Below are 25237 nucleotides of genomic sequence, written 5' to 3'. Positions count from 1 at the left end.
TTAAGTGTAGTTCCTTTTGTTTGTTGTTTTGGCCTGGGCTTACCCTGAAGTCATGCTTCGTCTGCATTCTGTACATATTCATTGCGAGTTTGATTGTAAATAAATTTGTGTCCACTCGTACATTTGTGTGGCTTGTTTTATGTTACGCCCTTCGCGAGCCGTCCTTGGGACGTAACAACCATATTCTGAGATAATCTTTATCATGAGCCTTGTATCACAAATCGTATCGTAACTCGTCTAGACTGTAAAATTAATGCGCATCTCTCAGGTGAGAGCACATGCTCATCAAACATTCCATCAGTGCCTCATAATACTTGAGCCGTGAGCCCATTTTCATTAACAGAATTATTTTTACAGAAACAAATTATGATGAATGGAATTATTTTTACATATCAGGTTATCATCAATAATTAAAACTTGTGATGAAACAGCCAGGCCTTTCTGACATCATCGTGTATTAAGAGTGCCTGGTGATGTTGGGTGACTAGTTAGATATGAACACTGATTCATTTGGATTTGCATAATAGTATTCAACGACATGCCATAATTTAAGCGTCTATAAATAGACAGTCTTCCACAAAAGACATGGACTCTGAAGACGGCAAATTGGCAGTATGCGAGCACTGTTATCTTTCTTCTTGATGTCCCTGATAATTTTGTCTCATACTCGTCTATTGATTGGATAGCAGACAAACGGGAGCAAAAATAATCCCCGCTCAACCGCCAAAGTGGGATTAGTGACACGGCGGCATGTCTAAACTGAGGATGAGTCGTTTTTTTCCTTCTCCAGAGAGATAAATGCCGTTTACGGCAGCTATTATCGACAGACATCAGTAATGTAGAGCTAATTAGTTACACAACTGGATCAAATGCCACATGCGGTTGAATTGGATGGCAGTGCTGTTGCCGCTATAAGCATCCAATTGTGTAATATTTTTTATTTTCATCCAAATTCAACCACATCGGTAGCTATAGGTACACATTAGATGAGGGAAAAACATGAACTGAGGAGAATATATTGCCTCTTGAATGAGGAGAAAATATTGGGTTGATGGAAAATACTATAATTCAGTTTTGATTGTTTGAATGGCAGTATTCATTTGTCCATTTTCTAAACCTCTTATGCTCAGTAGTGTAACAATATATTTTTTTTATCACTGTGTAGTAGTCAGGAGCAGTCCATAACGGCAAACATTTACATTTACAGTGATCCCTCGCTACTTCGCAGCTCAACTTTAGTGCATCACAGATTTTTAAAAAATCTCGTTATGAGTAGAGATGCCCGGGTCCGATCACGTCATTTTCAAAGTTTCGAAATCGGCAAAAAAATATCGGCCATGGCTTTTTAAAAAAAAATATATATATATTTTAATCGTTTTCTAATTGTATTTAACGTCACAGACATAATATGTTACACTCATCCAGAGTCTTTAGTTTAGGCTTAAGGAAGGGTTATCAAATTTATCCCGATAATGGCGTCAATTATTTAAATAAAAAAAATGTGTTAGGTTAAAATATTTAACGCAATTAATGCATGCGCTGCATGGCCCTCTCACTCATTGTCGCGCTCAATCTGTAATGGCGCCGTTTTACCTATATAGAGGGATAAAAGGCAGCGCAAAATAAGTAGAGTGAACTTTGGCAGCCTTTGGAGCCATTTATTAATTGGTTAAAGCCTCGCAATCCCTCTCCCTATGATTAGAAACATCATGGGATGCAATGTGGGGAAGCAAGGTGGCAATTGATCATTATCTTAACACCTTATGTTATTTCCTAACTCAGAGATGATATAGCAATTGGTAGCACTACGCACAGTCATGGTTTCACTTCCCATCATGCATTTGGGATGGCCACAGTATCATTTACTGAAAGCTCAACAAATACACTAGATGGCAATATTTAGTCACAATATACAAAGTCACAAGTCTTTCTATCCATGGATCCCTCTCACAGAAAGAATGTTATTAATGTAAATGCCATCTTGAGCATTTACTGTCATAATAAACAAATACAGTACTTATGTACCGTATGTTGAATGTATATATATTCGTCGAGTTTTATTCATTTGTTTCTTAATGCATTGCCAAAATGTTTATGATCGGGAAAAATTATCGGGAATGTTTGGAATTGAATCGGGAGCAAAAAAAAAGCAATCGGATCGGGAAATATCGGGATCGGCAGATACTCAAACTAAAACGATCGGGATAGGATCGGGAGCAAAAAAACATGATCGAAACAACCCTAGTTATAAGTATAGAGGTTAGAGGAGTTCCAAAAAATCGATTATTACATAAATCGCGATTCGACACGCGACGATTCGATTACGATTCATAAAGGTTCAAAAACGATGATTTTCCCTCATAACTTTATGGCAGCCGCTGGTAACAGAACGAAATTCAAGAAAAGTCTGCCGCCCGGGCACTGTTAACGGGCGCATGCTCGTTATGATGGATGCTGCCTATTACTGAGAGAGATTTACACCTTTTTAAATGACTGGAAAATAAATTTGTGTATGAGACAGGCAGAAACAGAAGCGCAACTGCCAGATCGCGCTTCTATTTCTGCCTGTCTCATACACAAATTATATATATATATATATATATATATATATATATATATATATATATATATATATATATATATATATATATATATATATATATATATTAGAGCAAGACGGGAAGAGAGATAGTTCATTGCTCCTTGTCTTGTAGATGTCCAGCAGTAGTTTTAAGGCATTTCAATTGAAAAATGTCCTGAGTGTTTTGCTAAGACCTGTATGCATCTATAAGAGGTGAGTACACGAACCCTCTTGTGCTGTTTAGCCTTTACTGTTGTTGATTTTGAGATGGTAATAGTTAGCGCCGAGCGATAAGCTAATTAGCTAATTCGCTAACGTGTATTTCATATGCAGAACGTGTAAAACCACGATTAAGTACAGCGGTAACAGTACAAACATGCGAAAGAGTACTGAAATCTTCGAAAACAAAGAATATTGGTTAAAAGAAGTCTTATTTCTAAAGACACTTTGTTTCCAGAAAATGTGGAATTCATTCCACCTGTGTAAATTTTATTGTATTGTTGAAAGAAATAAGTACTCCCTTTAAAGTGGTTAATGTTTTTGCAATTTCTTGAAAAAAAAAATAAAAATAAAAATAAATAAATAAAAAATCAGCTTAAGGGCAGCTTTTTGTATTATGGGCACGTTTCCATCGCTCCTGTTGAATCATTAGGATATTTTAAATAATGGACATAAATTTGATTGGCTACTGTATTAAGTAGTAATGTACGATGCATTGATAATCGTGATAATCGCGATAATCGTGATAACCGCGATCATCGTCAATACCGCGATCATCTTTTAGTAATCGGATAGTAGCACCCTCAATCGTAATCGAATCGAATCGTGGGGTGCTTAAGATGGCACACCCATAGTAGAGGTAGTCGATAATATCGTCCGAAAAAAGCACTTTAAAACGATATCGGCATAAGTGGACCCCCCCCCCCCCCCCCGGTGGCGCAAAATTGTCATTGCGTGTAAGTGATTTTCCTATACAGTATATGATTTTAAAATTAAGAATTTTCCGGTAAAATATTGTCTATAAAAGTTGTAAAGCAATAAAACAAACAACAAAAATGAACCAAATGAACAAAAAAAAAGACATTTTTATAATGGGTCAAAATTATTTTTTAGAACAGATCATGTGACTAGCACCTTAGACGGTCATTTGCTTTGCTTAGCCAAAACCACCCGAGGACCGAAGAAGCAAGATGGATATATTCGATTTTTTTTCAAACCTAAACTTTTAAAAGCGACAACAACTACTGAGCAAGAACCAAAGATTGAAAATGTGGACCATGAAACACAAGAGACCACCGTCGAAATCGTGAGCGGAGTTTCAATTTGCCCCGCTAAAGATGCTAATTGTACAACAGAGCCACCACCGATGTCTTGCTAATGTAGTCACGCCCGTCAAAAATTGTGTCTCCTGACCATAGGAGCATACACACACACACACATTAGTTATGAGTAGGGCTGTCAAACGATTAAATTTTTTAATCGAGTTAATTACAGCTTAAAAATTAATTAATCGTAATTCCAACCATCTATAAAATATGCCATATTTTTTTGTAAATTATTGTTGGAATGGAAAGATAAGACGGATATATACATTCAACATACTGTACATAAGTATTGTATTTGTTTATTATAACAATAAATCAACAAGATGGCATTAACATTATTAACATTCTATTAAAGCGATCCATGGATAGAAAGACTTGTAGTTCTTAAAGATAAATGTTAATACAAGTTATCGAAATTTTAATATTAAAACCCTTCTTAATTTTTTCGTTTAATAAAATTTGTAAAATTTTCAATCAAAAAATAAACTAGTAGCTCACCACTGTTGATGTCAATAATTACACAATGCTCATGGTGCTGAAACCCATAAAATCAGTCGCACCCAAGCGACAGCAGAGGGCGACAAAACACCAAAAAACACAAGTAACAAAAGGACATGACACTGTGCTGTCATTTTAATCTGTTTGAGCGGGGCACGTGCGTTAAATGCGTCAAATATTTTAACATGATTAATTTAAAAAATTAATTACCGCCCGTTAGCGCGATCATTGTGACAGCCCTAGTTATGAGTTATGTCGACTTAAACAATTAATTGATTTTGTACATCGACATTTATTAAACTGGAGAAACTCCATACAGGACCTGAATTACAGTATTAACAGTTATCGGTCATCCTCTGGGTAAAACGGTGAAACATTGCCTTTTTTATTTTCAATACGTATGTTACTTTTTACACCAGAAAAAAAAGTTTTTTGTTTTTTTTTAATGGATGTGCCATGTTTTAAAACCTCGTAGATAACTACGTCACCAAAACACGGAAATCAAGCAAATCAGTGGAGCGCAGTGGCTCTGCCCAGGAGATGCAATTTTTGACTGGGGTAACTACATTGGCATGACACCAGCGGGCATAGCATATTTAATGGATGACGATCTTGGCGAAAGGTGAACAACCTGATTTGCAATTCCCCTCAAGAATGATGGGAAAACAAAAAAAACGCTAATTTTCAAATTATTATTAGAAATATTCTTGTAATTTAGTTTTATTGCTGGCACTGGGTTTCGGGGTCATCAACATGTTGCGCCCCCCCCGCCCCAAAAGTCAAACTCCACCTATGGATATCGGATGATATTGACATTGGTTTTTCATTATCGGTTTTGGGGCCAATATGCATGTTGCCTTGAAAGTGGGCCAGAACGGTCAGGAACGCAGTTCCGGTATAAGATTCAGGGCCAGAACGCAGTTCCAGAGTAAGATTCAGGGCCTGAATGCTGTTCCGGAACACGGTGTTTTGATTCCGAAAATATGACGGTAACTGTCAAAACGCTATGTAAATTTTTTTTTTTTAAATGCTAAGCTGCCACACATGCATTTCAGCTCCAAGAAGAAAAAAATCTACCAACATCAGATTGACATACACAAGTGTTAACAACAAGAATAATAAAGTGCTTGTGTAGCGTAATCCCTTTCCACCAATATTTATTATTGATTTTATTCGACGGATGACCTGGAGGTTTCCCCAGGTGCTGCAGTTATCAGTCTGACGATGATAAGTCACGTCAATGTGCGAATGCACGCAGCAAAGCAAAACGCCTGGACTCACTTATCCGCTCAATTGGCAAACATACTGACATGTGATCAGCAGAGATGGTTAGCTCTGATTGGTTCAAATGTGCATGTTTTCTCGAACAGCAAAAAATAAATAAATAAATAAATAAATGCTTGTTGAATTGATGCGACAAAAAAAAGGGAAATGTAACATAAAATGGATCAAATATTTGAGACCAACGAAAGAGCTGAGGAGGCATATTTATCATATTTAGTTTTATTTACTCTGATTGGGAGGTTTAGAACATCTTAGCTGTCAATGTACACATTGGACTTATATTTGTTCATTTATGTTGGGCTACTTATTGATTTCCTTATGATTTAAAAAAGTCAATGTTTGCGCGGTCTTGAAAATATATTCCATTTCACTCTGTGTAAGTCATTTATACTTATTTTTCTGAATGTATGTTACCTATATCTTTATTATTTAAAAAAAAAAATATATATTTACATTAACTTCAATTTTAATATATATCCTGTTCTTAAAGAGAATACTAAGGGGCTGTGAGATGTCAATAGAACTGTTATGTGGCAAAATAACAAATATTGATAAAGTTAACAAAAAAATAAATCACATTCATGACCAATTATCGAAAATAGATCGAAAATTACGAACATTTTCGAATGTAGCCCGGAAACAGTCGAATGGGGCTGTGACGTCACAGCCAGGAAACAAAAGGTCGAGGCAGGTGCCATCGTTGTTTATCGACGAGAGAGTTGCGTTCGTGTTTTATCAAAAAATCGCTAAAATGGTTCAAACCTGTCGTGCTATGTGGTGTACAAATAGCCATTTGTCGCAATGTAGTACCCATGAGTTCCCGAAAGCGAGAAAAAGAGCTGGACTTCGCTGACAATGAGTGAAGTTCGCCCGTGCAAAGAGGGCTAATTTTGCAGACCCAGCCTCCGGCACGGTTTTGTGTGGTGCGCATTTTACATCAGGAAGCTATCCCAACTATGGACAAATGAAATCAGGTTTTGCTAAGAAATTGCTGCTGAAAGCAGATGCGGTGCCCACCATACACGCGCAGCCACCTAAATGTCCCGAGATATCAAGAAAGAGGACAATGACTGGCACTGATGAGACCACCCCACCACCCCAGGCTAAGCAAAGGAGCGGAGCAGCCAAGCTCGAAATGGCCAGAGTGAGTACTCTTTTATAATCAGGGGAGCACATAAGTGGTCCGCATGCACGCATGCGTACTGGACGTAGACAAACGCGCTGGCCCTCAACGGCTTCCATACGCTTTTGCGTACCGATGGCTGACAACTGCATTTGCGGCGGACACGAGAAAATAACTTCTCAAAATGTCGAAGAGGCAGGCCACACTGAGTAATTACTTCCGTGTTCCCCCACCCCCGTCAAAAGACAGACAGACGACAGAGACGTCACCGGAGCTACCGAAAAAAAGGACTTTTGCTGAAAAGTGGCTACAGGAGGTACCATGGCTAGAAGCAAATGATGCTCGCACGGAAATGCGGTACAAAATGTGCCGTGAGAATCCCAATGTCGCCGATAAGAGCAGCGCATTTTATGTAGGGTCAAAGAATTTCAGCCATCCAAACTTTGAAAAGCACGAAAAAAACAGAGCGCATGTGGCAATTAAGCAAACTATCGATGTCAAACAGGACCCCACTCGCCCTATGGACAAGTCGCGGAATAAAGGTAATGAACAGCGACATGCACTGACAAACGTGTTTTTGCTCGCATTTTACAAAGCTAGACATACACGTTCAATGAGGTCTTATGAGGAGGACATCCCACTTTTAAAAAGGCTTGGCGTTAATGTGGGAGCCGCATAATGCCCTTTATTTTGAATTGGTGCTTTTATGTTTATTTCTTTACATTTCACTTCAAAGTAATGGCAATTTTGTTGTGCCAGTTGATGTTAATCAAGCATTAATTGTTAATATAATTAATTAAAGTTAATTGGCTCTAAGTAAAGCTTGTCATAAATTTATCGCATCAGGCGGGTCGGCTCTCAAGCTCAATGAGGACCAAGTCACATCTCCAGGTCCTCCTCTGAGAACTTGGGCGAAAACATTATGTGCACCCCTGTTTATAATAAAAAAACATATCACGCATTGGATATAGGACTGGACACATGTATAAATTATCGCTCGTAAAATATATAGAACAAATCCTCTAATCCCATCCATATTTGTGTCTGTTGGCAGAGCGACAACCTACCAAACACAAAAAATGATAATTATTTTATACTTCACTTTATTTTGCGGTCATGGTGTATCAGCTACACAAAAAGAAATGCAAAACAAACCATTTGGTGTTTCCCACATGATCTGTTGCCGGTGTTTCATCAGTGTGATTGCTCCCCTCAGTGATCGTTTCATTAGGCTGCATTTGCTTTCGTTTGGGCTCAAATTGATAACCCAAAACACCAAAGAAAGGTTCATAACTCTCCTCGTCACCATTAGAAGAACGTTCGTTACGTCGGATTCGTCGCTGCAACTAGAAACAAAATTGTCTGCCATCATCGCCGCCATTCAGTACTTTGTCAGGACCCAAGCACTGAGCCGGGTGTTTCCTAGTTGTGACGTCACGCACACAATATGCTAGATTTCCGGGATCTCGGGCGCCGGTCGTTTTAACTTGACAATCGATTTCTATCATTTTCTTGGTGTTGCGATGTGTGTAATTACAAGAAGTGGCATGATATGAATCCAAAAGGCATGCGTTTATGGATAAATGATGGAATATTAGCATTTTCCCTCTTTAAGTCGTTAAAATTGAGATTTGGCATTTAGTATATGAGGAAATGAGGGACAATAAAAATTAGGAGATGGAAGTTGAGGTTATTGCCGTTTTTTTAACTTTTATTTTGCAAATCATTAAAAAAATATATAATTTTAAATGAAAATCAGTTTTTGCATGTTATAGAAATAACTGCTAAAACAGTTTTCTTTGCATTTCAGTGTGTTCACACACTTTTCACAGTTCTATGTATTTATAGGGTTTTCTATCCACTTAATAAAAAAATGCATGTTAAAAATGTGTGTGTTGAGACAATACTTTGCGATTTTTCACTTTACGCGGTCAGTTCTGGTCCCGATGAGAGAGGGATCACTATTTTTTTTGCCTAAATTCCAGTTTATTTTCGTATGAATTTTGTTGTTTTCCCGCTTGCACTTATTTAATGTATTTCTGTTGTCATTAATACAATAAAAAAATATTTGCAGTAAAAAATTGGTTGGATAAACCTGCATTGGTTGGTCAGTCATAACATATCCATGAGGTCCTTTATTACAGAGGTTTGATAGAATAATTAAGAATGCAGTGAAATTTTACTTTTTTTTTGTAAATGACTGTTTCATGTATTATACTAATTTTCCTGTGAAAATGTACCGGCCTACATCTTCCATACAGTGAATCCGCTTTTGAGCAAATTACACTGCTGAGCACAACAACGTTTCTTTTGTAGGCGAGCAGTGAACCATAGGAATGCAAAATAAAGTTCATGTATCTTTTTTTCAATCACAATACAGTAGATAATGTTAGGAGACACTTACTGAGATTACAGTCTATCCTGATACAATCTGGTGAGAAAGAGAGTGAGATGGTGAGATTAAAAGAAGAAAAAAAAAGAGGAAAGAGAATATTTCACATCCTTCAAGGTACATTCTGCAGACACGTGAGTGCTTCTCAGAGCCCACCATCCGGGGACAGCATCGAGAGTCTAAAGCGCCACTTTCCCCCTCGCTGTGCAAATAGCATTAAGAGAAGGAACAGTGAGTGAAAGGAAACATCTCAGCGTGTGCCGGCCATACAATGGAGTCAATCAATGAGCTCTTTCGTCGCCGGGGAAGATGTGGTCGGGCCCGTGTCAGGTCCAGCGCTGGTTGGGCTATTTAAATTCAACATCGGCGAGTGAGTTGCAGTTACCATGACAATGCTCGCCTGGGTTGTGCTGCAGTATAGCAAATGTACAGGACGTGAACAAAATGTACGAGGCAGATAACAGAAGGCTAAATTGGAACAAGATAACGGCCCCGTGTTAACAGGAAAAGATGCCAATTGAAAAGTCGTGGTTTAATAATGTCCTGTCTGTTAGATACACTCATGGGATGATTTATTAGGTACACCTGCACAGTTCAATGAAAACCATTTCAATAGCTGTATCAATCCATTTCTGTACGTTTGTGCATTTAGAGACAATACCACTTGATTCTATTTGGACAACAACAACAATAATAACGACATGAGAGGTTTTGATACAGCTCTTGTTTTAGGTTCCTTTATATTGCACGGATGCAGGGGCGGAGATTAAGGGGGTGCTAAGGGTGCGCTGGCACCCGGGTTCAGGCCTCTTGTGGGTGGTTTGTGGGCGTATAGGGGGCCTGGTTGGGTGAAGGGAGGGTCAAACGGAAAGGTAAGATGATGGAAGAAGCTGGAATATACTGTAGTTATTTTTAAAAGTACCTTGTAGTCCGTTTCTGCTCAGAATTGCTCCGTTCCAAACGACGCAAGAAATAGGTTTCTATTTTAATAAATATGGCCCACATTATCCCCTCAGCTACGATCCAGATCCGCTTGAGTCCATCCTCTTGAGTCCGTCAGAGTAAAAATACGGACGTGCGTCCCATCTTGCCATCCCTGAAGGCCGGTTGATAGGCGCGCGGGTGGCCCGGGGGCGGGATGATGGCTCCTTTGCTGGGCTGCGGGAGGACAGATGGGCTGAGCATTCCTGGCATCCAATTGGCTAAGAGAGACCTCTACTATACAGTGCCCTCCATAATTATTGGCACCCCTGAAAAAGATGTGTTTTTTAGCTTCTAAAAAAAATTTTTTTTTCATTCAAATAATATGGGACCTTAATGGAAAAAAAGAGAAAATTCCAACCTTCAATACAAGTGCATTCATTCAGTGGGGAAAAAAATCCCACATAAAGAAAAAATTATTTGACATCAAATAATGTGTGTCACAATTATTAGCACCCCTGGTGTTAATACTTTGTACAACCCCCTTTTGCCAACAAAACAAGGTCTGGGGACTGAGATGGCCATGGGAGGAGCTTGATTTTGTGTCTGGTGAACCATTTCTGTGTAGATTTGGCCATATATTTAGGGTCATTTTCTTGCTGAAAGACCCAGTGACGACCCATCTTTCGGGCAGAGGGAAACAGATTTTGTTTTAAAATGTCATGGTATTTCAAAGCATTCATAATGCCATGCACCCTAACAAGGTTCCCAGGGCCTTTGGAAGCGAAACAGCCCCACAGCATCACTGACCCACCCCCGTACTTCACAGTGGGTATGAGGTGCTTTTCAGCATGCGCATCTTTCGTGGCACGTCAGACCCACTTAGAGTGTTTGTTGCCAAAAAGCTCAATCTTGGTCTCATCTGACCACGTCTTTTTTTTTTAATTTATTTTTTTAAACCTGTTCTGTTCAACTGTTTGACACAGAGAATGGAAGTCTAAGTTCCCGGATAGTCTGAACAGTTTTAATGTTTCACATTGAGAGTCTGACGTACTCCCATTGTGATCATTCAAAATACCTTTTTATTATGACAAAACAGCGAACAGGAAGGGATTATGGGGGGACAGAAGAAAAGAAATACAAAAGAAGAAGGAAAAGAAACACATACACAAACAAAACAAGAAATAAATTGAACAACTAGACTAGTTACTAATATGCTGGTGCTATCGTCAGCGAGATGTATTTCCGGTGGGGGTGTCTATAAGCCTATAAGCCAAGTGATTGAAAGGGGTAGAGTGTACACAAATCAGTTCTGTTATCTAGAACCGCTTCTGATGATCTGATGATCACACAAAAATACACACGGTCCCAGGCTTCAACTGGGACCGTGTGCTTTGGTCAGATGAGACCAAGATTGAGCTTTTTGGCAACAAACACTCTAAGTGGGTCTGACGTGCCACGAAAGATGCGCATGCTGAAAAGCACCTCATACCCACTGTGAAGTACGGGGGTGGGTCAGTGATGCTGTGGGGCTGTTTCGCTTCCAAAGGCCCTGGGAACCTTGTTAGGGTGCATGGCATCATGAATGCTTTGAAATACCAGAACATTTTAAATCAAAATCTGCTGCCCTCTGCCCAAAAGCTGAAGATGGGTCGTCACTGGGTCTTTCAGCAAGAAAATTACCCTAAACATACGGCCAAATCTACACAGAAATGGTTCACCAGACACAAAATCAAGCTCCTCTCATGGCTATCTCAGTCCCCAGACCTTGTTTTGTTGGCAAAAGGGGGTTGTACAAAGTATTAACACCAGGGGTGCTAATAATTGTGACACACATTATTTGATGTCAAATATTTTTTTCTTTATGTGGGATTTTTTCCCTACTGAATGAATGCACTTGTATTGAAGGTTGGATTTTTCTCCTTTTTTCAATTAAGGTCCCATATTATTTGAATAAAAAAAAAAAAAAAATAGAAGCTAAAAAACACATCTTATTCAGGGGTGCCAATAATTGTGGAGGGCACTGTATGTGTATATAACAGCGTCCTCTTCATTCGCCCCTCGTGTTCCGACAGCTTTACATGCGTGTCTTGTATGCGAGCCACATGCATTATAAAAGATTTGTCTGAATTTTGGGGCGCTTGGAACGGATTAGGGCATTTATATGGAAAACGCGTCTCTATTTATAGAATTTTAAAGTTAGGAAACTACTTCCAGAACCATTTAATTTCTGAAGTAGAGGTACCACTGTGCCTAAAAAACTGCAGCACAAACGAGCACATATCTTCCTCAAATTAATGACATAATTTATCTATAAATTTGCGTCTGATGAGGTCCATTTTCTGGGTCGTTAACATGCGATGTTCTGTCAAATTTTGCAACCTTATAAATTGTTGCTGTGGCAGTGAATAAGCCCTCTTTTACATTTAGCTGGACTCTCCATGTTATCCAAAGTTGCTAAATAAACGAGTTACATCATAAACATACATGTGCAACATGAAAATGGTGTAAAATAATTAAAGCTGAAACGAATACTCGAGCAACTCGAGTAACTCGAGTTTAAAAACTGATCCGAGTAATTTTATTCACCTTGAGGAATCGTTTAATTTTGCCAGCTCTAAGCATCACATTTTGCCCGGACTACTTTTAATGCGGGACAACGCGCTGACATCACGTGCGTAGAGGAATAAGCAATAAAAAAAATAAAATAAAATAAAAAAAACTTACTGCAGCCGACAGCCGTTACAAACTGCGCCGACGCTGCTAAAAACTACGTCCGCATGTTGCTACGGTGTAGCAAGTAGCGTCGGATGCGTGTCATAGATATCACATGTACGTAGAACTAGATGCGAAATGACCGACTTGGCGGCGTTAAATAAACAGCCGCCATCTTAAAGCAGTACACTTCTCAGCGCTCGTAAATAAGATTAACGTTACTGAGACTCGCTCACGTAACGTTATCCCTGCGGAGGGCTAGGTTTCTATTCATTATGACCACTGTCGATGCGTGGCTAACTCTTACATACAGGCTTTGTTTAATCTGTGAAAACAGCGCTGTAGAGTGATTAGGGTGTAAAATAAAAACTTAATAATGCTAACTGTCAATTTTAGCTCAGTAGTCATTGTTGGATAAAACACCGAGTAGCACTGGTGCCTAATGTGCTGCAATACAGCACAGCATTTATTTTGAACACTGCAAAAACTCAAAATCCTATTAGGACTTACAGTTTAGACCAGTTTAAAACTTAACTAGAACTTATAGCTTGACACAAGTGGAAATTCAATTGAAACATGTGGGGAAAAACACCTAACTTTTAAGTGATGTGTTTTATCAAACATAATGACATTTTTAGGTAAGAAATATATATATTTTTTATATGATCAAAAAGTTTTTTAAGTGAAAGCAGTGAATTAGTCTTTTTTTTTAGTCACATTTGGGATGTAATTAGGTTGTTGGCTGTTTTCAACAATGTACATTGAAAATAAAGACATTGACTGACTGAAAATGGTTCAATATTAGATGAAATGTCTTGTTTTCTCATCTATATTTATATTTGCTCTTTACAAAACAAAAACAAAAAAATGTTTTATCCGATTACGCGATTAATCGATAGAATTTTCAGTCGATTACTCGATTACTAAAATATTCGATAGCTGCAGCCCTAAAAATAATGCTTAACGACACGGCGAAGACGTTAACAGAGATAGAGTGGCGTGTAGTTGTTAAGTGCAGCTAACATGGCAAGATGTGTCTGAGGAGAACTTTTCTCCATGTCCGTCCAAGGTCAAACGTAAGTAAATATGCCTTTCTTGATTGAAAGTTTGTATTATTTACTTTCGAATCGGTGCATTCCCGGCCATTTTTAAGATTACGTTCATGCGCAGAACCGCAAAGTTGCAATTTCTGATGGGGTGCAAAATTGACAGAACACCAGATCAAGTCGTGGCGTTTAGCACGCGCCAAACAGGAAAGATGAATGTGCTCTTCTTTGTTTTGTGCATGCGTCCGCGGGTGTACAAACCGGATTAGAGACATTGGACATTGGGGCCGCGTGCCCCAATGTCCAATGTCTCTAATCTAGTCCACACCCAGGCGGTCCGCAACGAATCAGAGCGGAGCTGTGCCGAAATCTGTGGGATTTGGGGTTACAATATCCTCCCCCAGGCCTCACCCGGGGCTTCTAGGGGTCCCGGTTTGCAGGAGACATCAAACAATCCTGCGAAAGTGTGGAGGGGCCCGTGAATAATTATCCACTCGGACCCCCACTCGCTGGATGTTCACCTCAGGTTCAGGTTCACCATTTGTACTCATCGCACCAGTTCCCTGTTCACATTTGTTTTACCACTGCACAGATGTACCTAATATTTGTAAAACCACAAATGTATACCTTGTTTAAGGTTAGGAGGTAAAGAGATTAAAACATCATTTAAAGTCTAGGTTTGGTAGTTGATATTTCCCATGTTAGTGGGTTCAGCTGCTTTCTTTTTTTTTTCTTTTAATCAGGCAGACTGAGCTTCTCCTTCATTAACTCTGGCACTCCAGTTAGCTGAGATGTCTCCTGCTTGCTGTGCAGGCCTGCATGGTGATGATGCATTTTGCACATTAAATGCAGAGGAAAGAGGCGATTTGCACATCCTACAGCCACGCTTAAATTGAGAGAGAGGAAAAAAATAACAAGTCAGATACCATTTGGCCAATCTTAGAAGCACTTAATGTCTTCTAAATACGATCTATAATTCACTTATCATTGGGCTGGAAAGCCACGGGCTAATTTTTGCATGTTGTGAATATTTAAGCTGATGCATCTGGAGCGCAGGGCTACGTTACGTCGCGTGGCTGAGAAGTGCTCTCGAACTGTCAACCATCACAGAGCAGTGGATGCAGAAAGCCGGAGACCACAGTGCTTCACTTTGTGTGCGTGTATGTCTGTTGATCGATGACACCCCGAGCTCAGGGAAGTGACACTAAGCTAGATGGGACGACCGAGGGCCCGTGTTGTGAATGCCTGCCACATGTGCAGTTTAAAGTGTAATGTGTGAGCGTCGTGATGAATGTGGTCTCTGACTGCCTTCTCCTTGAACTGCAGACAAGCCATTGAAGGGCTGAAAGAGCTGAGACAGACGGCCAGACGGGAACTGACCACTGCATGAACTGAGAGAGAGTGAGAAAGAAAGAGAGAAAGACCACAGTTGCTTAAAAAGGCAACAGTCCCTTGTGTTAAACAATTAACTATAGCCATATCCTTACTCACAACATCATCGTGTGCTTTATTCTTAACATGTTTCCCCAAGTTGATATGTTATATTATTTATACTGACAGAGTGGGAACAGCTCATATTTTATGTACAGGGTGTGTTGGAAAAATTCTGCAACTAGTGTCACAAATGAAGATTGAATATTGTGTTTTATTTAACACTGAATCTACTAAATGAAAGAGCAGACTCTCTTGTATCACTAAGAATAAAATGTTTGATTCTTTTTCCTTGTCAGACAGGTAGTCCCAGGTTTACAAACGAATTCGGTTCCTGCGCTGGCGGTGTAACCTGGATTTAAAGGGATCCACGGAAAGACTTGTAGTTCTTAAAAGATAAACGTTATTATGAGGTAAAATAACTTGATATTGAAACCCCTCTTGATGTTTTCGTTTTATTACAATTTGTAAAATTAGTTTAACTAGTAGGTCGCCATTGTTGTTGACGTTGCAGGGCAGTGACGTCGCATGGTTATGCTGCAGGGCTTCCATAGTGACTCTAACGCAGGGGTCAGGAACCTTTTTGGCTGAGAGAGCCATGAACACCACATATTTTTAAATGTAATTGTGTGAGAGCCATACAATGTGTTTAAAACTAAAAATACATGTAATATGTGCATGTTATGTCATTTCAACACATTTAAAGTACAATAAGTATCTTAATTCTTTTGATTAACTTATATAAATAATAATAATTGAATTAAATGATCAATAATAATTCAATAATATTAAAAAAGTTATTTTAATATTTGGTTGTGTCCACAGAGATTCATCTTATTTTGTTGTGTTTGTGAAAAATATACACACACGTTTCACCCTGAAAAGACTTGTACTTACGGTTTTAAACCAGCAGGGGGCAGCGTTCGCTTCTTGGCATGCATGGGCAATAAGTGCTCGCATTTTAGAGCAAATAAGAAATGAGCCGTCTGTGCAGCAATGTGAGACAGACGTTGTAAACTAGTATTTTTTTTTTGTTACAGGTGGGAAAAAAGAGTATAATTTGACTGTGTATATTAGCGTATTGCTTTATTTTAGGATAATTGTGATGTGTACTGTGTGTTATAATAGTTCAGAAATATGTTGATCGTTAAGTATGTTTATATATGACTGCAAATGTGTTCGTAATGGCTAGCGGACGACGAAAAAGCAGAAGTTAAATGTTTTGTCACAAAAAACTTTTTGTTATTTTTTTTGTTATTTATTTATTTATTATTTTTTTTAATCAATGGCAAATCAGTGGCTTATTAGAGCCTACAAGTCTTTAAGTCCGGGGTTCCCTTTAACTATTTAAATACCTCAAAACAACCTCCAAATGAAAAAAAAAAAAAAAATCCCAAAACATGTATTATACGTCATTGTACTGTCCTCGCCAAGACGTTGGAGCTAAATCCTAGCTAGACAGTGAGCTAAGCTCTGAAATGACGATGTCAGACGTCCGTGCGGTTTGCTGACTTTAATTAGCTGCTCATGACATCAACGCTTGCAGAATGAAACTAAAATAAAATGAAATTAAATCAGTCTCATCTTCAATAGCAGCAATTCAAATTTGTGTTTACAAGTAGCTGCTAATACAGCAATAACAAACCATAGACTTCATTATCAGTTGACGGGACACTGAGCCGTTCTCTAGGGGGCCTATTTTAAAAAAATTAAATTCATATATTTTCAAAACCAAAGCCAGTAGCGACCTAAAACCAAAACAGGCACCTCACCTAGGCATATATGAGCCTCCATGAGCAGCGGCATTAAAAAATTCAAAGTCGTTCCATAGTAAAACTCTGATTACCGGTACTTATTTTTATATAAGTATAACAAAACTTAAAATGGCTATAAAATTCTCAGATTTTACACTAGATTCACACAAATCACCAAATGCAGAGATAACACCTACTGTATATTTTCAGGATCAATAGCAATATTTAACATATCATATAAGTTTTTGCCAGAAATAGCAACTTAAATGTCATGCGTAGAAATACAAAATCCAATATGACGGCCGTCATAAAAGCAAAGTTGAAAATTCTTGTAAACAAATGCAAAAATTGTGGAATTTCTATAGATATAAGCGTAAAACAGTCTAGATTCTTGTTTAAAAGCAAAAAACGGGCAGTTATCGTTCATTTTACGTAAATATTTCAAGCAATAGTGACGGTATTGTGTAATTCAACATGGCGGCCGTCACAAAACAAAGCTTTTTGAGTTGAACATTCTTGTGAATAAATGCTTAAATCGCACAATTTTTATAGATATGAATGTAAAACAGTCTAGATAAATGGGCAGTTATCGTTCATTTTATGTAAAAATTTCATCAAAAGTTACGGTATTGTGTAATCCAACATGGCGGCCGTCACGAAACAAAGAGCTTTTTAAGTTGAAATCTCTTGTAAATAAATGCTTAAATAATGCACTTTCCATAGATAGGAATGTAAAACAGTGTAGATTCTTGGTTAAAAGCAAAAAACGAGCAGTTATCGTTCATTTTACTTAAATACTTCAAGCCAAAGCCTTTATCCATCGATTTTCTTCACAACGTTTCAAAGTGCATGCATGGTGCTATTTAACACAAGGATGACCTTGAATCCTCGACCAAATCACTCGAGACTCTCCTGCCTGCTTGTATGCAGTAAAACCTTCATCCTGTTTCCACCTAAATGTAGAGTTAGAACACAGCGTGTGTTTATCATAGTGAAAGCCAATTTAACGTTCTGCCTGGGTTGGCGCCCTACGGGAAGGCGTGGCGCAGTGTCTGTGGGAGTCAACTGTCAACTGATGCTGGAGTCTATGGACAAATGATTAGCATGTAACAACGTCCGCAAATCTTAAAAAATTGAAAACGCACAATAAATAGTACAAAAAGGGGTTATATACAGACATCTGGATGCTTAACAAGCAGCAAATGTGCGCGCAGCCTGTCTCCTCTGTCACTCGGCTGCTCTGTGTGTGTGCTGTGTGGGGTGGGCGGGCGCGTCTGGACATGCACTCGCTTCCTGTTCTACGCTTCCTGTGCCAAAATAAAAGCATTCATCACAAAAGAAACGACGAGACGTCGTAAAGTCGAAATCGCATAAATTGGCTCCGTCGTAACCTGGGGACTACCAGTAATCCGCTGTAGAACATCGGCGAATTTGTCAAAATTTTGCCCAGAAACCTAAAACTAAAATGGTGCTTTGATGATTAATCATTGCCAGCCCTCACAGTAACAATACGTTGGACATCTGTGCCAAGTTCATTGTAAGAATTTCAAGAATCTGAAATTAAATTTGGGCAAAAGATGCGTTATTGTGATGATTATTTTACTATGTTCCCAATAACAGACCAGAGTTGAGCATGCCATCCGAAATAACATTCTTTGATGTATTAACTGGCTTTATAATCAATCCGTATTTCATTTCCCTTGTCCTTTTATCCCGGCGACATCATATCTTAGCATTCGTGCAAGTAAAGGAAATTGCAGTTTGTAATTTGAAACCTTCAGATGCGCAATAATCCACCAAAGGCAATAATGTAATACGCCTTGAACTCATAGGTTGCTGTCTTTTTGGAACATGGGGGATTAGATTGCTTTAGTTTTCTTTACAGATCATGTTTAACAACATATATTATCTAGAAAATTCAACTTCTGGAGAAATTGTGATGGTAGCTCTGCTGTGATTGGTATATTGGGTTTTGGGTCACTTACTGTTGATATGGGAGGATTTCGGGGTCACTTCCTGTTGATATGGGGGCATTTTGGGTTCAACTCCTGTGGCCTATACTACGAAGCCGGTTTTCTGGCTTAGCAGGGTAACTTCGAGAGTAACTTTATCACGTGCGACGTAAGTTCGCGGCTATGCGAGACTACGAAAGGTGGATATGTTGGAACCGAGAAGTGTTGCCATGGCAACACACGCCACACGCCAAACCTGGTCGTGTCAGAGTTAGATCTTGCTTAACATCAGGATTCCAATTAACCACGCTCTATTTAAACAGCACTCCTCCGCGGACGTGTCCTCCTGACAATGACAGCGTACTTGGACGACCCATACGACATTGGCGCGCGGATTGTGAGGGGCTCTCTCCGGAGGGCACGGGTATTTCGGGACCGCCAGAATCCGCTGGCGTACCCGGCAGATGTTCTCCATGAAAGATATAGATTTTCAGCTGAGGGAATTCTTTACCTGTGCCAACTGATCTAGGCAGACGTCACTAATGTAACCCGCCGAGTCAGGCCCTCACAACCGCGCAAATTGTGTGTGCCTGTCCGTGCGCTCTTTCGCCAGGGACAATATATGTATTCCATCGGTGATGCTGAATATCTGCGTAAGAACACTGTGTGCCGTGCGATTCAGAGTGGGGTATGGAAACGCTTCAAATTGATGCATTTATAATAATCATTGAAATATGTAGACTATTTAAACATTGAGAAAACTTGGTTTTTTTCTGCCAACTCGAGGAGATTAAATTAAATGTCAAATCCACTGATAGGACAGACGCACAAATATGAAAGTTTATTGAATATGCATCTTACAGTCTTGTTTAACTGTGAAAAATCGTTACAAAAGACGGGCTTTTATTTACGCAACAACGCATGGCATCCCCGCATTTCCTTCTTCTCCTGAGTCCTCACAAATATAACATAAATTTTTTTTTTTTGGGTTGTCGGGCTCGGGCCTACAAATCAAGTTTATTGATCGGACTCGGGTCGGGTCGGGTCGGACTGGATTTTTTAGGCCCAAACTAAAAAAAAAGAACATACGTATTCGTAAAGTCAAGGGGACTAAACATACAATCATCCTGTTTCGTGTGGTGATGCGTGACAATTATTTCTTACTGTTAATGTACCAAATCTTATTTTATTGTCCTGACAGCAGGCTTTATTTCTTTTCATGGACATAAGTAAACTGGCATATTGACGCACTCACAAATCACACGATCTGTAAATTCGCTGTCAACAGACCCGTTGCGCTCTACTCGCCGAAGCGGTGTTGGATTTCGCGGTGAGGGTGGATTTTAATTCCTCATAATTCCGCATGATCATCGCGCATTCCTCCTCCGTGAAGTAAGGTGCCCGTGCCATCGTCACAAGTAGTGTTTGACTCTGGTCACCGCCCCCTTTTATGTGAACGCGCAGTAACTCTGACTGGGTGGACACAGGTTCGACTAATCAACCTCATAATCAGCGTCGTAGCACCGATTGACCACAAACTAGACAACCAGGTTTTGTCAACTCCGGTTACCCGATGGTAAACTGGATTACTTCTGGGGAGGTTGAACTCGGTTCGTAGTATAGGCCACAGGACATGTTGGGTGACATTCTGTTGATATTGAGGCAATTCAGGGTCACTTTTAGTTGATTTTGAGGCATTTCAGGGTCACTTCCTATTGATTTGGGCTGGGGGTGCAACAATTAATCGACAACTAATCGATTAGCAAATTATTTGGCAACTATTTTGAGAACCGATTAATCGTTTCGGACCTTCTTCACCTTAAACCTGTCTAAATTCTTGAAATTATTACATATAACTTCTCAGTTGTAAATATTTTCAGATTTGTACATAATATTTTTTGATAAGTCAAAGTAGGACATGGACAAAAATCTGCAACAACAATTTACAATTTTCACAATTTTCGAACATCCTGCTGTCACACCACATTCCTCCACCAGCTATCCGCTATTGGCATCACCCGCACCACATTGAACTGGTTCTCATCCTACCTTTCTGAACGCACTCAATATATCCAACTCAAGTCACTTAAATCTACCCCGTCCCCCGTTACCTCTGGTGTCCCCCAGGGCTCTGTCCTCATGCCCTCACCCTTCATCATCTACCATCTACCTTGGCAACATCTTCCATAAATTTAAAATCTACTTTCACTGTTATGCCGACGACACCCAACTCTACCTCACCTCCGAACCCTCCTCCTGTCTCCCGCTGACATACCTGACTGACTGTATCACGAAAAAAAAAATGTGGTTGACCCACAATTTCCTGAAACTCAACAGGAATAAAACCGAGGTGCACTTCGTTGGCTCCAAATCCACCATTTCCAAAAACCATAGCCTATCCCTCACCATCGACAACTCCACTGTTTCAACCTCCCCTCAAGTCAAGAGCCTGGGAGTAATCCTGGACAAAACACTTTCGTTTCAATCGCACATCAATAACATTATCTGGATTGCCCACTTCAACCTATGCACCATTAATCGCCTCTGCCCCTCCTTCACCCCACATTCGGCTGTCATTCCTGTTCACAGCCTAGTCACTTCCCGCCTTGACTACAGCAACTCTCTCCCCTTTGGCTTGCCTCAAAAAAACTGCCCCCTCCATCCACCACATCACTCCATTGGCTCCTGGTCCACTTTCGCATTCAGTTCAAAGTCCTCCTCCTCACATTCAAGGCCATTCACAACCTCGCCCCGTCATACCTGTCTGACCTCATTCATGTTACAACTCCTGTGCCCTCAGATCCTCCTCCTCCATACACCTGTCTGTCCCCCCATGGGGAAGCAAAGCATTCAACCGTTCAGCTCCCCGGCTTTGGAGTTCCCTACCACCCGACCTCATTAACACCGACTCACTCCCCAGTTTTCAATCCAAACTGAAAGGAATAGTTTCTTTTCTCGTATTTTCTTTTGTTTGTATTACTCTAACACACCCAATATAAAATAAATAACATTCATATCATACTTTAAGAAAAACAAGCAGAATATATTTGATTTTAAGAACAGTTGGACTTGGAATGATTAGAACTTGCAGCGCCAAGACAACGGGCAGATAAGGACAGAAAGACACAGGACGCCTTCTGACCACGGAAGCCCAAAGCGCGCGTCATGTGACTGCGTCATGACTGAGCAAGATTTACGCTGACAACCAGGTGATAGGCAAGACATCTACATGCCCACGTCTGCACCATCTCTTAATGACAGTCCAGCACAAATGGCGGGACATCTTGTCTTGCTACAAGGAACATCTGATATGGAGGACCCCGCGACCGAGGCATGAACACTCAGCACTTGTGTGGTGCTGAGGATGGCAAAATCCTTAACTCTCATTGCCCTGACAACAGTAACGCCCGAATCCTCCTGTCCTATCCACAAACAGACAATAATCCTAAACAATGACCAAACACATCCCGCTTCACCAGAGCCTTTAAAAGACTGAATGTTTAACGAATCGTTGTCATTTTTCTCGGGAATCTTTTGTTGACTTGCTATGGTGACCCTGGATCCTCGCCTGGGTCTCTCTGTGCTGTATGGTTGCTGTCGACTCGAAATAGATTGTCAACTCGTGTTTTGAAGCCTTTTTCCAGCTTTTAAAATGGAGTTAGTACAAGGGGTTAAGACAAAGGTGAACGCGCAGAATTTGGCCTTTTGGCCGGGTTGTTGAAGCTTTGCCGGACCGAGTCGTTGGAATCGCGCTAGTACGGTACCGGCGGTTCTGCTGGCGTGATTCCGGCAATGTGGCTATAAGGTTAGATTCTTTCGAAACTCACCTGTTCAGACTCGCCTATCAATAATAATCCCTAATTTCTTTGTGTTTGGTTTTTTGCTATGTATTTTTATCTAATAGTATTTTTATTGGTTTTACATCTCTTTAGTATTTTAAATTTGCCTTAAACATTCTATATTTTATTATTTTTACTGTTCTCAACCTTTTGTTTATTAAATTTTTTTTAAATGATTGTACGGCGACCTTGAGTGCCATAAAGGCGCCTTCAAATAAATTGCATTATTATTATTATAAACGAGCTTCTTAATAAAGCTGCAACAACTAATCGATTAAATCGATTAATTAATTAGTTGTCAATGAATTTGATAATCGATACAGTTGAAAGAAAGTCATTCATTTTGTCTTCACCGCTACTTACAATATGATGTAAACAATCTATAGGTAAATTGTGAAGGTAATTGAAAAAAGTGACATCCGATTAATCTTTGAATTAATCGTCAGATTAATCGTTCATGAAAATAATCGTTAGTTGCAGCCCTAATTTGGGGGCATTTCAGGGTCACTTCCTGTTGATTTTGGGGCATTTCAGGGTCACTTCCTCTTCATATCGGTCACTTTCTATTGATATGGGGTCATTTCAGGGTAACTACCTGTTGATATCGAGTCACTTCGTTGAAAATCAATAGGAGTGAATGGGAAGCTTTTGTGCCGTTGAAATGAATGGCGAATAGAGCCATTGGAAATGAATGGGAAATTTTGGCCATTAGAAACGAATAGGTATATTTTTGGAAAATTTTGGCCAAGTTGTATTTTTTTAGCAAAAACCTAACTGATCTTTTGCGCCCCTTAGCGTCCTGATTTTTAAAAAATGTATAAATGGTGTGATTTGGACAAAAATTGTAGGACAAGTGCAGTTTTGAAATGTTTGTCTAGGTCTATGTTTTTGGGCACACGGTCCTTGATGGGGGGTGAAACGAGAGCCCACATCTCATGAGAATTCCGGTCATTTTGGTGTATGTTTTGGCTGGGGAAAAATGCTTTTGTTTAGCACTGCATATCCATAACTGTCTATATATTTCAATCCACTTGCTTTCTATTCCTCTTGTGCTTATCTCATTGCTGATTTCAATTATTATTCGTAGTAGTTTTTGTTTTATTTTTATTCTATTTGTTATTAAATGCGATTTTTATGTGTAATTTTATTTCCGATTTTGATTGTCTTGGTTTTTACGTTGTATTGATTTAAATGTGATTTTTATGATCTTCATGTGATGTAAAGCACTTTGAATTGCCTTGTGTTGAATTGTGCTATATAAATAAATTTGCTTTGCCTTTCCTGGGGAAAAAAAGCAATTCAAAAAAAATATATTGCGGAAAACACAGACGAGGCTGAAAAAGCAGTTTCTGCTCTTGCACCCCTCTTTAAAATAAACTGCTGTACTTTAAGCCAAAAGAACTGTTGTGTCTGATAGAACAGTATGTCTATATGCTGCTATAGCAGTCATGGAGCATTAAGCCCTCAAACTATTTTTGTCCGTTTTACCCTGGAAACCCCCATTTAAAGACGTCGCGCAACCGCTTTTGTTTCAACCTAGCCATAAAAACAAGGTTAGTAATCATATTTATTATTCAAAATGTCTGTCATGTTTAGCTTAAGAGTCATTAATTGATGTCTAATATTTAGTTTAAAAAAACACACTTTAAAAAATTATTCACTCGCATTTTTTAAACAAATGACCTCACAATGAAAAAAATTGGCGTCTGTAAATAAGTCATGGATATCTACCTCACAACTATCGCTTAACTGTATTTTTTCGTTACTGTCGCATTTCCCCCAACATTCAACATTTTAGATGATAAATAAACGATCCAAACAAAAAAAAATGTTTAAAAGGGTAAATATATGAAAATGAAAATATCGACCACTCTCCTTAATGTCTGTGATTTCTGCATCGCGACCCTTGTTATATTACTATGTTTCACCCATAAAATCCCCCAAAAATCCAGCTGTAGCCATCCACATTTGTGTCTTGACACTCGGTGAGACATGCTAAGTGGCGTTTTTGGATCGAAACAAGGTAAGTGTGTGATAATATCTCGTTAAAATCGTGGCGTCTTTAATTCTGCTCTCGCGTGCGCTCACCTCTAGTTCGGGTTTTGCTGTTTAAAAAAAAAAAAAAAATTTTTTTGTTTTTTTTCAAAATGCCCTCATGTTCAAATTTGGTCTTCCATCAGAAAATTGAGATTTTAAGCTTTCCAATGATGTAACACACATGCATATAGGACAATTTTGAAATTTGGCCAAATTGGGGATCTCAGAGCGGAACTTCAAGTCACTTAAGTGTTTTCCACCATATATATTAATAGAGGGTAGCTTTCACCTTGCATGCAAAGCTACAGTCAATAAATCCACTAGAATAAAAGATACTCT

At 39.2% G+C, this 25237-nt stretch overlaps 1 protein-coding gene across 14 annotated transcripts in view; it reads right to left on the bottom strand.

Moving 5' to 3' along the window:
* nrxn2a (neurexin 2a) overlaps window positions 1-25237 on the bottom strand; it is a 496353-nt gene that overhangs the window by 257112 nt on the left and 214004 nt on the right. For 10 of the 14 annotated variants that reach the window (XM_057820438.1, XM_057820422.1, XM_057820427.1 and 7 more), the window contains one exon: window positions 9216-9242. The exons of the other annotated variants lie outside the window; for them this stretch is intronic. In XM_057820438.1, the coding sequence (XP_057676421.1) occupies window positions 9216-9242 (27 nt within the window). The remainder of the gene's footprint in view (window positions 1-9215; window positions 9243-25237) is intronic. 14 annotated transcript variants of the gene reach the window in all.

The sequence above is a fragment of the Corythoichthys intestinalis genome, chromosome 18, assembly GCF_030265065.1.
Source record: "Corythoichthys intestinalis isolate RoL2023-P3 chromosome 18, ASM3026506v1, whole genome shotgun sequence".
NCBI lineage: Eukaryota > Metazoa > Chordata > Actinopteri > Syngnathiformes > Syngnathidae > Corythoichthys > Corythoichthys intestinalis.
The sequence above is the reverse complement of the archived record's forward strand: the minus strand, read 5'-3'. Positions and strand labels throughout refer to the sequence as shown.